The 14,154-nt window shown below is 36.6% G+C and overlaps 1 protein-coding gene across 11 annotated transcripts in view; it reads left to right on the plus strand.

Annotated features, from left to right (window-relative positions):
• Positions 1-13,732, plus strand: part of LOC145288061 (RNA-binding protein FXR1-like) — a 134,018-nt gene extending 120,286 nt beyond the window's left edge. For 4 of the 11 annotated variants that reach the window (XM_080136097.1, XM_080136102.1, XM_080136104.1 and 1 more), the window contains 4 exons: positions 7,280-7,306; positions 9,498-9,557; positions 10,653-10,757; positions 12,087-13,732. In XM_080136097.1, coding sequence (XP_079992223.1) covers positions 7,280-7,306; positions 9,498-9,557; positions 10,653-10,757; positions 12,087-12,619 — 725 coding nt within the window. In that variant the 3' untranslated portion in view covers positions 12,620-13,732. Of the gene's footprint in view, positions 1-7,279; positions 7,307-7,848; positions 7,909-9,497; positions 9,558-10,652; positions 10,758-12,086 lie in introns of all 11 variants that reach the window. The other 7 variants (XM_080136106.1, XM_080136101.1, XM_080136103.1 and 4 more) reach the window with 2 other exon arrangements.
• Positions 13,733-14,154: the final 422 nt, after the last annotated feature.

Consider the following 14,154-nt stretch of genomic DNA (forward strand, 5'->3'; position numbering starts at 1 on the left):
CAAAAATTAAATATCATGAGGAACAAACTTATACTACATTCCCTCCTCAAAAAAGGTGCAGTAATGCCTGGAAAGATCACCCTGTAAAAAAGATAAGCAAAATGATGTTAATATCGTTAGGATAAATGAAAGAAACTTATACATGTATTTATTTAGATAACTAAATTTTTTTTTTTTTTTTTTTCTGAGTTTCTTTTTTATATAATTAAAAACAAAAAACAATTGTAATAGAAAAAAAATAAAACTGTCAACAAGTAAAATACCAAATTGTTGAATTTAAAAAAAAAAAAAAAAAAATTTACTCAGCTCTTAAAATATCTCCCCTATTTTATTGAAGTTTATATCGCTTGTCTTGAGGTAAAATTCTAATTTACAATTTAAATTTTGTTTTTATTAATATAAATTTTTTTGCGCTTTAATACTTGGATATTAGTAAAGAATTACATGGTTTTTTTTTTCTTATATCAGTTTTGATTTGGTTAAGTGTAATATTTTTGTGATGAAAAGATTTGTTGCGAAGATCTTGAAACTATTTAACAATGAAGATGACACAAATTTTTATAGATTATATACATGTATGAAAATTATTAAAATGGTTTAAAATTAGACTATTAGTTTTAATTTTACAAAGAGGGTTTCTGATTTTTGATCATTGAAAATTTTGTATCATAAGTGTTTTTAGTTTTTATGAACTAGCGAGGGGTACCCGGCGTTGCCCAGGTGTGTGTGTGTGTGTGTGTGTGTGTGTGTGTGTGTGTGTGTGGAAACTCCGGGGGGGGGGTTAAAAAAAAAAGTAAGTATGAGGATTGAACCCGAACCCTTGAGGTAAAGTTGTAAATTAAAGTGTGAAAAAAAAACAAAAAAAAAAACGTGCAACGTTAACCATTGCCCCACCGCGATATGCTAACGGAAACACATTTGAATTTATTTAATTACTTGGATTTGGCAGGTGTCCGTTTTAATGAGTTAATGAGGTCAAGTTTGAATGCGGGATAGTATTTATTTACTGCGGAACGCTTTTTTTTTTTTTTCCCCCCCCCCCAAGATGTTATAGGAAAAAGACTAACCCACATGCGGTGAGCGACAAATGTTGAATATTTATCTTCCCGAAATCGAGCAAATTAAATACAGGCGAGCTTCGTTGTTAACTGAGATATTATGATTTATGTGATATAAAACGTTGTGAAGCGACCGACCGCTTCTTTGAAAGAAGCCTTTTGTAGACATACAGAAAAAGCGAACAATACTCCATACATGGGCGAATGGTGGCCTTATAGAGGTACAGGATACTTTCAGGTGTCAGTAGTTTTCTAGCACGGTAGAGAGAGCCTACCTTTTTCGCAGCGGCCCTGGCAATGTTTTCAATATAATTGTTCCAACTCATGTTTTCTGTGAACGTTAGGCCAAGCAGTTTGAAAGATGTACTCTCAGACAGGTAGTCACTGGCCATTGCTATTGGTGGCAGAGAAGGTTTCTTGTAATTATTGAAGGAAACCAGTTTAGTCTTGGCAGCATTGAATGTGACCATCCATTTATGTCCCCTATTCCACTACAGATTGGAGGTCATCCTCTAGTGTTTCTGCCATTTCTTTAGTTATGTGTTCATTTGTTTTCCTGTCATGCCTGTTATAGAGTGTAGTGTCATCAGCATATATACTCATCTCAGAGGCAGTTTTGTCGGGGAGGTCATTAATAAATATTAGGAACAATAGAGGTCCAAGGATAGACCCCTGAGGCACTCCCGCATTTATACCACACTGTTTAGATGTATGACCGTCGAGGACAACCTGGATTTTTCTCTTATCTAAGAAGGATTTAATTATGTTAAGTATTCTACCAGTGATACCATATGATTTAATTTTCCTGAGGAGACCCTCATGCCATACCCTGTCAAAAGCCTTAGATATATCTAGAGCTACCGCTCTGCCCTCCTCCGCTTTGTCCAGTGAATGGTATATACGTTCAGAGATTATAGTGAGGATGTCAGCTGTGGAACGGGCTTGTCTAAATCCATATTGTTTGTCAGTCAGAAGTTTAGCATCTGTAAGTTGGCGGACTAGAGCATGGTTAATTATGGTCTCAAATATTTTGGCGAAAAGTGGGAGGAGGCTAATGGGGCGATAATTTGATGGGTCAGTTCTTTCGCCAGAATTTTTGAATACTGGTACCACAGAAGCAGTTTTCCAACAGCCCGGAAAGCATGATTGATTAAGGCATTTGTTGTAGAGTTTGGAGAGAACTGGAACTACTTCGGCTGAGCATTTTTTTAATAGCACAGCTGAGGTGAGATCGGGTCCACATGCCTTTGAAGTGTCAAGGTTTTTTATGATAGCGTGTACCTGAGCAGGGGTGATTATTAGATCATCTAGCGTGGCGTCTGTCCGCAAAGGAAAGTCAGGCAGGGGGGTGGTTGGTAGGATCCAGTGTGGAGTTGGAGGCAAACCAGCTGGCAAGCATATTAGCCTTGTCGGTTGCTGAGCAAAGAACCTCGTGATTGTTGGTTAGTGGGGGAATTGTTGATTGCCCATTATTTACTACACTGTTGTAGATTTTCCAGAAGTCACGATTTCCTAGTTTTTGTGCTTCGATGCATTTTTTAGTGGTTTCAGTAAATTCACTCTTAGCTGTCGCTATTTCTTTCTTAACGTTACTTCTAGCTTCTATATACTTCTGTTTGTTTGAACTGGACTTATGTCGGTTAAATCTGTGGTATGCATGCTGCCTTTGAGCAATGGCAGTTGCACAAGTCGAAGTAAACCATTGGGGAGAGTGGGGCTTGCTATAAAATTTCTGCATGGGAACATGTGCTTCAATTGCTGTTTTGAACCATTCAGTGGTTTCATTTGTGCACTGTTCAGCAGGAAGAGAAAATATATTTCCCCATGGGGCATCTCTGATAAGATCTCTGATGGCTTCCCAGTCAGCCTTTTTATAATATCTCATTGTTTTGAGCACTGGCTCTTACGTTTTGGGTCTAGAATTTAGGGCGGTTTCTACCATTATCACTGCATGGTCAGCGTTCTCGAGTGGGCTGTCAGCATTTGTTATACAATCCTTGGGAACTGTAGTCAGAAACAGATCTAGAAGTGATGTGTGTTGTTTTTGCTGGTCAGGAAAATGGGTTGGAAACATAACCATTTGTGATAGGGAGTGAGATATAGTGAAACTATGTGTTGAGCTTCCCATTGCATCTGTGTGAGTAGAGAATCCAAACCAGTTTTTGTGGTGAACATTAAAGTCACCAAATACATGTACTTGTGCGCTAGTGTCGAGGGACAGTGCTTTGTCTATGCTGTCAGAGACTTTGTTTATTATGGTGCAGTCGAGGGAGAGCGGTAGAGAAAATAAAAGTAGCTAATCTTATGTTGTATGTTTAGTCTAAAGCACATAAAGGCTTGATCGTCCATTTCTAGGTTTGTTTCTTTAGTCAAGGGGAGGGTGTTACAAATGTAGACTCCAAGTCTATGCATATGTCTGTCAGTCCTTACGGCAGAGTGGGAGATAGCCATGCATGTTAAAGTAGTTAGAGGGGATGGAGGAGTGTAGGTTAGTCTCGCTTAGTGCTAAGATATCGGGGGTATTTGTTAGGAGAAATACTTCAACATCAGCTAAATTAGTTCTAAGCCCACGGATATTTGTGAATGCAAGCCTCAAGGGAGGGGGCAAGTTGGATTTGTTTGTCCCTAGGCCTGGTTTAAGCTTATTTTTTAATTGTACTGTCATGTTTTTAAAGAGTTTCAGTTAGGTGAGGAGAGCTGAACAAGAGGTTATGCAGTGTATCAGACATGCAACACAAGTAGACCATTAGCTGACCTTTCTTCAACTAGGACTGTGGCCTCAGGAAAGCCCATCAGGGATGAGTGCAGGGTCCCTTTCCATGAGCGACATGGCACTACAAACATCCCGATATTATACAACTGTTGATGGAGCAGCCGCTCTAAGCGCTACCAAAGAGTTAGGGCGCCTGTACTACCAGTCGGAAACAGCAGCCAGGAACTGTCAATCCGGTACCCTCAGCCCATCAGAAGATCACCCCAATCTAATTGCACAGGCATGCGTGGTACTCAAGCACTTCCAAGTGCCCAGTTTTGAGGGGTGGGATGTGTCGGGAGTGGGGGAATGGCATCCATTGCCCTAGACAAGAAACAAGATCTACCACTAAGTGTTTTGTTGATTCACTTGTGATAGTGTCTCTGCGCCTGACTAATAGGCAAAGGAGTATGGAAGCCAGCGATAGACAGAGCCTATCTACTCCTTAAGCAGTTTAGGTTTGCAGGCCGGTAATTTGTTTGAGTCACCAGCTCTAGGAAGGTTGTCATCCAAGACTGGAGAGGCCTCCCTCCCCTTAGGTTTAGTTTCAGAGTTTTCCTTCTCATAGACGGGTGATCTGGGAAGATCTACTGGGTCCATCAGCCCTTAGAGGGTTTCTCCGCACCTGGGTCCTAATCCAGGTATTTCTGTGACCCCGCATAGGTAGTTAATGTTACAGGGTTAGTTTGTAGAGGTTATATATCTAATGAATAGTTACACTCCTCAAAGTGATTTAGGGACATGCAGTGGAAGCAGTTTTGTGGGGAGGCTTGTTAGAAAAGCGTTAGTGCGGATTAAGATTTTTACCTTTAGGTTTTTCCATTTTTTTTTTAACTTTGTTAGTTTAGGTTCAGGATAACGTTATAGTTTGAGTAGGTATTAGGAATTGAGCTAAGAATTTTTGCCCAGTCACTGTATATTTAGATTTATGAAGGTTAAGGTGTATGTGCAGTACACTCAGGATGTAATTGGAGGTACATTTTAAGTCATGGCGTATTCCGTATGTATAATTAAGTAAATAGATATTTGGGCAAGTTTTCAGTAGATGCAAATAGAAGTTGTGTTAGTGTTTGAACTATTGAGGGGAGATAATTTCAGTTTTCATTTAAGAGTCATCGAGCGTTTTGCATGACGGAGTATCGGATTTGGTTTAGTATTGTTCGTTGCAAAACCATCTAGGAAGAGGCAGTTGTTATGTAATGAAGATCGCTTTGCATCCGAGTGCATACTTTGGCTGGTAAGTACCAAACTGGATAGGAATGAACTTTAAAGCATGTCAGAGGTAGAAATGTATAGATGTTTAGTGATGACTGTTATTCAATTTCTAACAATTTAAATGTGATTCTGTAGGTTTTCCTGGCTTGACAGTTCAAAATAGATCGCAGCCTGCTAGACTGTCCCTGCTCCATCGCTTTTTTTTTTTTTGCAAGTGCTTGTCTGAGCTCCAATCTATGGTTCATTCTTGCCAAACTTTCATGAAAAACACTTGTCTAACTGGAACCACTGCCGATAATTTCCCCCACCTTTAACCTGTGCCGAAACCTAAACGTGAATTCCATGAACAAAGCTTCGTTCTTAGGACTGCATGCTTGTGGAACTGTTTTGTTTGCCTGCTTTTTGGCTGACTAAAATATGTTTGTCTTCAAGTCAACGTAAACAAGTTCTTGATGAGATGTTCCCCTTAAGTAATCCAATTTACCAAATTTCAACTAATAACAATTTCTATGATATTGTCCTGTTGATTACTGTGCACTCATTAATCCTTATCCTCGAGTGGCCTTCATAAGAGGTGACTCCTTGTAAAATAAAATAAAATTTTCAAAATTCCAAACTTTATTGGAATTTTTCCGATTCTAAATTTAAAATCATGAACTCTCATACATTGGAACAGATGTTTCTTTATTTTTACTGGGGGAAGGGGTGTGTTATCTGAATATTATCTTTTAAAGTGTTTGCTATTTTGAGTTGCAATTCTTCCAATTTTTCTGCTGTATTATTTCGCTTTTTGAATTCTGGTAATTTTATTGATACCTGTTTGTCTCTGAGCTGCATGATGGTACAAGGAAAATATTTTCCATCATAATGTCAAAATGCATGCAAGTAATTAAAGAAAATATAGGCATTCGCCTTAAAAAAAAAAAAAAAAATTGTTAACTGATTCTTTCCTTTTTAGTTATTGAAATGTATCTTAACAGTATGTATACCCTGGAGCCAGAAACATATCTTCATTGAGTTTACTTGTAACAATCGAACTACTATAAGGAATATATAACCTAAAAAAAAAATATTATGTGCCTACATTTATATTTGTATGTACACAGGGTTCACTAGTAAACTAATTAACTGATCATGTTGAATTTTGGAACATAATAAGACTAAGGGGTTCAAATATTTTTTTTTTTTTTACAAAGGAATCACCACTTATCAAAGCCCAGAGGCCACTTGAGGATGAGGTTTAAGAGTATACATTGGTCAAAAGGACAATATCATAGTAATCATTAGAATGTAAATTGGGTAAATTAAGGGGAACAGCTCATCAAGAACTTGTTTACATTGGACTTGAAGATGGTGATATTAACTAAGTTTAATGAAGAGAAGAATAAGAGGATAAAATCTCTTTATAAAAATCCACATACTTATGAAATCTTAACAATTAGATATCCATTAATAAAAAAATTCTCCAAACTTTAGGTGTTTTAAAAGTACTAGAGGTTATAATATGGGCACATGCTTGCATAGATTTGCATAGTCATGAGACACTAATTAAGGAAAGTTTCCGTAATTTGAAGTTAAATTTAAGACCCTGTCTAGAATTAAAATCATGTAATGGATTTTGATCAATGTTGGAATAAAGTTTTGTATCATATCTTGATTTTAATTTTTTTAAGAAGACAAAACTTGTGCAAAACTTCTGTTTAGGGTATTTATTTGGTAAATATTCACTTCAGGTGCGTAAAGTATTTGACCTACATAACCCCCCCCCCCCTTTTTTTTTTCTTTTCTTTGATAAAACATTAGACCTCAAAAAATTTAATAAAACCATAAAGTTTAATTTTTATGTTTTTTATTACTCAATGAACAACAAAATATTACATGCAATGGCAGCCATGTTTTTGGGTTTTTTTTCTTTTTATATAATTTGAAAAAAAAAAAAAAAAACATAGGTGCCATTGCATGTAATATTTTACTGTTCTACATTGAGTCTAATAAAAACATAATAATGAAGCTTTTTATTGTTTTATTGAAGTGTTTGGGTATAATAATGTCCTTTTTATCAAAAGAAAAAAAAAACAAAAAACTTATGTTTTTTGTAGGTTAAATAATTTATGCACCTCAAGTGCCACCTTGAGAATGGTATTCCAGTCTGTATGTATATATGATTGCTACATGATTATAATTTTTATTGTGATCTGTTGTAAATTCAAGGTGTTGACCAATTTTAATTTGCTGAACCTCCTTTTCTTTGTAGGCTGGCTTGGACATGAATCCAGTCAAGGTAAATATATAATGCATTATTTTCAAGTTGTATGTAATAATGAAATATTTCTTTTTAACAGATTTGTTAACCAAAATAATTTACAATAATTCAGATTGTTTGTTTCAAATATTGCTCTGCCATTATTTCATTCCAGAATTTCCAAGGTTCATTGTAGAAAAAAAAACTAAAAAAAAAAAACTCAATTTTTTTTTTTGTTTTTAGGTACTTTATTACTAAACTGTTGAAACTTTAAGTGATTTAACAATTTTCTTACCTCTTAACACTTGCCCTACTTCCCTTTTTTTATATAAGATTGCAAAATGCTTTGAGCTTGCATTTTAATTTGTTTAAAAACAAAATTGCTTCCACTTGAGCCAATATTTTTATTTAATTGCATAGTAATCTGAATTTTAAGAATTTGCAACATGTCGCCCCTTTTTTTTTCCTCCCCATGCAACTAGTTCTATCTACTCCCTTCCACTATCAACACCACCTGGTTGCATTGTTTTTTATTTTGCATCGTGATGCAATTGGTGCAATTGTGCTTTTTGCCCCTACAGAGTTTGGAGATATTCGTCAAATCCGAATGGAAGACAACCAGCGGAACATCACAGTAACATGTAGGTTTCATCGTGTGCCACTCCTGTTGGTACTGCAGCAGATCTTATCTTCCTACTGCAGTTCTTTCTGCGCTCTCTACAATCCTTTCTCTCATATGTTCACAATGTAGACATTTTCACTTCTTTGCTTGCTTTGTTCTCACATATTACACATCTCTCTCTCTCACACACACACACATCTCACATGCACACCTCCTACACACACAAACATCTCATACACATACACACGTCTCATATGTGCAGAACCACGCCCCGTGAATGCACAGACAAGCAGAACTGCGCCCCGTGAATGCACAGGCAAGCAGAACCGCGCCCCGTGAATGCACAGGCAAGCAGAACCGCGCCCCGTGAATGCACAGGCAAGCAGAACCGCGCCCCGTGAATGCACAGGCAAGCAGAACCGCGCCCCGTGAATGCACAGGCAAGCAGAACCGCGCCCCGTGAATGCACAGGCAAGCAGAACCGCGCCACGTGAATGCACAGGCAAGCAGAACCGCGCCCCGTGAATGCACAGGCAAGCAGAACCGCGCCCCGTGAATGCACAGGCAAGCAGAACCGCGCCCCGTGAATGCACAGGCAAGCAGAACCGCGCCCCGTGAATGCAGACGAGCACCTGCACGTCTTACATCCACACACACTTACACACACATTATCTCTGCTGCCAACTTCTATTGCCTCTGGTTTCTATCTGGCTCTATTTAGCATCTAGCTATTCTCTGTAAACTTGGTGAAAACTTTAAAATTTCTTTTTTGTACTGGGACAAATTTCAATTTGCCATAAGCATAGGCCAGCATAGAAAATACGTTCATGTATTCACATTCTTCATTTGATATTCACTTTTAAGCAAATGTATTAACATGTTTTTAAGAATTCTAATATGAAATAGTTTATGTACAAATTAAATAGAAAGTAAAATACTAGACATCTTTTGTTTTTTTATAAGCTTTTCTGTGTATTGTATTTCTCAAATGTTCTTTACATATTATCACTGGTTTTATGTTTCTGGAATTTTGAGATGAGGATTGATATTTCATACTAGATTATTCAAACTACTGTTCTCATTTTGAATGTTATTTTCAAGTTTTGGTCGATGTAACCTCCAACCTTCTTCAGATGTCTTTTGTCAAACTTGGAATTTGCACTGAATTTCGAACAGAACTGTTTATTTAATCCACAGGAGTAGCATATTCTCATTCGATCAACCATTCAGAAACATATCAAGACTTTGGACTTCTTGCCAGTCATGTCTCTCAGAATGAGAGTATGGTATACCTAAGGATTAAATAAAGGATTCTGTTTACAATTCCGTGTGGATTCCAAAGTTTGACAAAAATTTTCCTGAATATTGACCGAAATGTGAAAATAATATTTGATGAGAACAGTAGTTCAAATGATACGAATCGCTAGTTTTTGTTTTCAGAGCCCCATAAAAGTTTTCATATTTTAACTCTTTAATCTATTCCACTTATCTCATGTCCTAAGGACGTTTTTGATTGTCAGTGTATTAGGATAATTGTTTCAGGTGCTATTTTTATACTTTGGGGTATTTGTTTCCATTTATTATGTTGGGTCATCTTCTACTTTTCAGCCTTTACATCTCCTTCAGTTAATTTTGTTTGCCAGTTAAGTCCCACAAGCCTTACATCAGGTGGGTTCATGCCCTTTGCATGTTGCTAGTTGGATCTGGTGTAGTAACTGTTCACTGCTAATGGATGATTACTTCAGTCATAACAATTTTGTCAATAATTTGTGGTATTTGATAACTTGGCAATTTATAAAGATCGTGGTCATAGAAGAAAGTGGAAATCTTTTAGCCATTAAAAGTATATTTTCATTATATATTACTAAAATGAGGAATAATTTCTATTAAAAGCAAAACAGAATAGCCACCGAGTTTTAACTGATGTTATGTTTATCTGCTAATGAAACTCTAATTTTAACCTATATGTTTCTTCATTTGAAAATCTTTAATAATATAAATTACTATTTAACAAAAACAATATAAAACTAATTTAAATGCTAACAGATTTCTTTCTTGCGTTCTTCCATGACTGTAATCTTCATAAATTGCCTTTTTTTCTTTTAAGGCTTCTTATGACCATCGGTTTCTTTTGCAACAAAAATATGTAAAAACCTTGTCAGTTTAAGTATCTAGCGTGGACAAGAACCATATTCTGGCCAGATCAACTAGCAAATAGTTCGTCGTTTACTGTACATGTCTCGAATGTTTGTCGCAGTTAGACATTTGAAAAAAATGTTTTGTAAATGTTCCTTTTGGTCATGCAATCTTTTATTTTTATTCACAAGAGTTTAGATGAGTTTAGTAAATTCAGTTTCTTAGAATTTGTGTAAACAATCATCTTTCTAAAATAATTGGACTCGGTATTGGAAGTGCTTATGGCAAACTGTCTTTTATTTTTTTCAGTTTGCATGCTAAATGTTTGAGGCTTAAGTTGGTCAGTTTTGCATCTCCTGCCCTGCTTAATGTTTCTCTTTTTGTGTTTAGTTTTCTATCATTGTGTATCGTCTTGCTTTTAAATGTTGTGATAAAAAAATTTTCTTTGACATACTTTGATTTACTTATATTTAAAAACTTGATTTAATCATTTCTGTTTGTACTTTTCTCTCCAGATGTGACTTGTCATTTCATATTTTATTAAACTACACAAAGTTGTGAGATTCTTCTAATCGATTTCTTTTTAAAGTTGTATGGTTCACAAATATTTAAATTGTTTCTTTATAGGTGCCTATGATGATGAAGACCTTCAAGATCCCCGGTCTCGGCGACGTACAACAGATGATGAGGATACGGTGCTAGATAATGCCAGTGTAAATAGTCAAGACCAAGGTAATAATTGCCAAATTACTTTTACATGAATTCTAGAATTTCTAACACCTAAAATGGATAAAATATTTAATTATCCCTGAACAAAACATTTTACAATCATAATAGCATAATTTTGTGATCCATGACTATGCTAACTTTTTTTTTTTTTTTTTTTTTTTTTTTTTTTCCCAACTTAAATCCATGATTCATTTTGGTTTATTTTCTTAGGATTCTGACAAAAGTGTAACTAAATCACTTTTTCTTTAAATTTGCTTGCGTTCTGAGTATTTTGCTTGTCATATCGTAATGCTATACGCGTCCATCTCTGTTCCAAAATGCTGTCTGTTGATAGCTGTCTAATAAAGCATGTTTGGTAGTTGGTTGATCAGTTCCTCTCATCTGCTAAAGCACTCTGTTCTTATTCTATTTTGACTTCAATCTCTCTGATCTCTCTTGGGGTAGGGGTGGAGTGTGTCCCAAAAGTTGTTAACCATCAAACTCCAAACGAACTTTGACTCCTAAATTTATTGGTTCAAAATCAGAAATTATCCGGTGTTTTGTCTGTCACTGCCATACCTGATTACTAGAAACTGACTTCCACACTTGCTGGTCCTGGATATGACCTTAAACTATATCTGATGGTGAGGCCCCAGCTTGTGGGCTTTGGGGAGTGTGGAGCCACCCCTTAATTGTTGTTGCTCCCAGGTCCACTCTGACCCGGAGTGTTAGTACCTGTTAGGGTCCCAACTATGGGTTAAATAGAAACCGACTTGGAAAAAAAAGAAACAAATATATTCTATTTAAAAAATTGTTCTTCAAAATCACTGGATTCGGCATTAAATAACCTGAGAAGGGTTGATATGCCATAAAACAACCAACCAATCCACACTTGCTGCGGTTGATTGTTTGGAAACTGACCACTGACCGTGAGGCATGTTCTTGTCTTAAAAGTTCAAGAAGATTCCCCCCCCCCCCCCCCCCCCGCCTTGTGAGTTTACTCTTCTCACTTCATATAATATTTGAGGTTAAAGAATCATTTTCTCCTATTGTTGAGGGTGGGAGGCATTTATTCTGAGCAGGGAGGATATCCATCATATTAAATTTTTTTTTTTTTTTTTTTTTTTTTTTTATACAAGGGAGTCATCACTTATCAAGGCCTGAAGGCTACTTGAGGATAAGACTCATTAAAATGATAATTTTAATTGCAAGTTTTGTAAATATCTTTTTTAACCAAAAATCTTCTGTAAACAATCTTTTGAAATGGATCGGTTTAGTAAAGTCTTGAGACTTTTCTTGAATAGAATGGTATTGCGTGTTTATTTTAATGGATGATGACATGTATATTTTCAGATCGTAGGCGTGACAAACGGCGACGGCGGCGGCGAAGAATGCGAGGTAATGGCAGTGCTGCATCGGGAACAGAAACAGACACTAGTGTCTCCAACTACCGAGGCCGCTACTCGGCGCCTCCCTCCAGGGCTGGATCAGTGATGAGGAGCACCAGTTACAACAGTGGCATGCTAAAGTGCGATGATTTGTCATCTGCCACATCTCCTGCCTCCACATCTGTCCATAATAATCATTCTCAATCTCCACCCCCGCAGTCTCAACAGATGCCACAGCAGATGGGCAGTAGTCGCTCCAGCCATGTCAGTAACAATGGCATGTTGGCCATCAATAAGGAGACAGTTGCTATTAAATCTGAGCCAGAGTCATTGCCCAAGCAGCAACGTGACACTCGCAAACAGCTTCCTCGGCAACAGCAAAGTGGCAGCGAGTCTGAGACGAAGACGATGAAAAGCAAGTCCAATAATTCTGCTTCTTCGGCTGTTAACTCTTCAAGCTCCAAGTCCAAAGAACAGTTGGTAAATGGAGAACAGTGAACTCTTTTGGAATCTTTTTTCTTTTTTTTTTTTTTCCTCTCCCCCCACCCCATCCCCTGGCCTGTTGAAAGAATCAGCCTATGGCCAGGCACGGCTCTTGGGCAAGAAAGGCCTCATCACATTCGTAACTTTTTCAATTGACAGACAACAAATACATAGATGAATGATGGACGCTGCTGCTGCTGCTGTTCCAATAATAAAGATGATAAAACCTTTAAGACTAAGGAAAGAAAACAACAATTTAAGTTCTTTAAAACAACAAAAAATAATAAAACTAAAGGGAAAGGTAACATTCCTCCTGCTTCCCTGTTTCACCTCCTTAACCTATATTTGTGTGTGTTTAGGATGACTTATTACCTGGATTGGCTCGACTTCTTTCGTCTCTGTTTGGTTTCATTTCTGGACTGAGCACAATCTGTGTTGTCGAGCAATACAAACTGCTGCTATCATTGTGCATTGTTTTGGAGACTGCATGGAGAAGAGTTCGTTCAGATGATACAGAGGAATTTGATCTGCACCATCAGGGAGATGGAGTCTCAGTTCCTCCTTTCTAAGTTTTAAAAAAATGTATTTTTAAAATTAATTTAACAAAAACAAATCTAAACCAAAAAAAAAAAATTTGACAATACTAATTCTACTGGAAGGTACCATGCTCTTAGCAAATGTAGGCGATACAGGCTTGTATTGAAGTTTTGTGTGTTTTTTTTTTACTTCCCTCAAAGATTTTTTTTTTTTTTTTTTCTTTTGTTGGCCCATAGGCATTTCAAATTCTGTTCAATCTACATTTAACAAAGATTGGGACTTTTTGAGGCTTTTGTTTTCTTTTTCACTTTTTTCTTTCAGCATTTTTCATCATTATTTGGAGATAATCTATACCCCACCCCACCCACCACTATCATTTTCATTGTATTTTTATTTATTTTTATATTCATTTTTATTTATTCCATCTTAATTTAAACATGACCCCCCTTCTCTACCCCATCCCATGAATTCTGATAAGATATTTTCCGATTAATATCTCTAGTGAAATTGGATTCCTTTCAGTATTAGTGTGAGAAATAAATTTAAAAAAAAAAAAAAAAAAAAATCCTGTTTTACCATAATTTTCTTATCCTACAATCTTTTTTGTGATATTTTATTCAGTCTCCAAGTTCTGTGTTCTCCCTAATCTCATCCTATTTATAAATCATTGGGTTGATATCTTTTGTTTACCATTTTTTTTTTTTTTCCTCTGTCACATATCGGTAGTCATCAGAAAGCAAATCACCTTTGGATGACGACGAGCAGTCAATTTTTTGGTTGGTTTGTATCTCAATGGCTTGTAAAGTGCCCATATATGCGCTTGCTATTCAAAGCTGGCTACCACTGATGATCCATGCATTATTTTGACTCTACAGCAATAGAATGTTAATTGTTAACAGTTCCTTGCAATTGAGTGAAACGTGTACATAAATAATGACACGTTTCACTATTCCTTCATATGTTATTATTGAGACACAGTTACTGCAGCCAGCTAGTTGACTTTGTACGGCCAG

This window comes from Euprymna scolopes, chromosome 11, assembly GCF_053919585.1.
Source record: "Euprymna scolopes isolate OS-2025 chromosome 11, ASM5391958v1, whole genome shotgun sequence".
NCBI classification, from domain to species: domain Eukaryota; kingdom Metazoa; phylum Mollusca; class Cephalopoda; order Sepiida; family Sepiolidae; genus Euprymna; species Euprymna scolopes.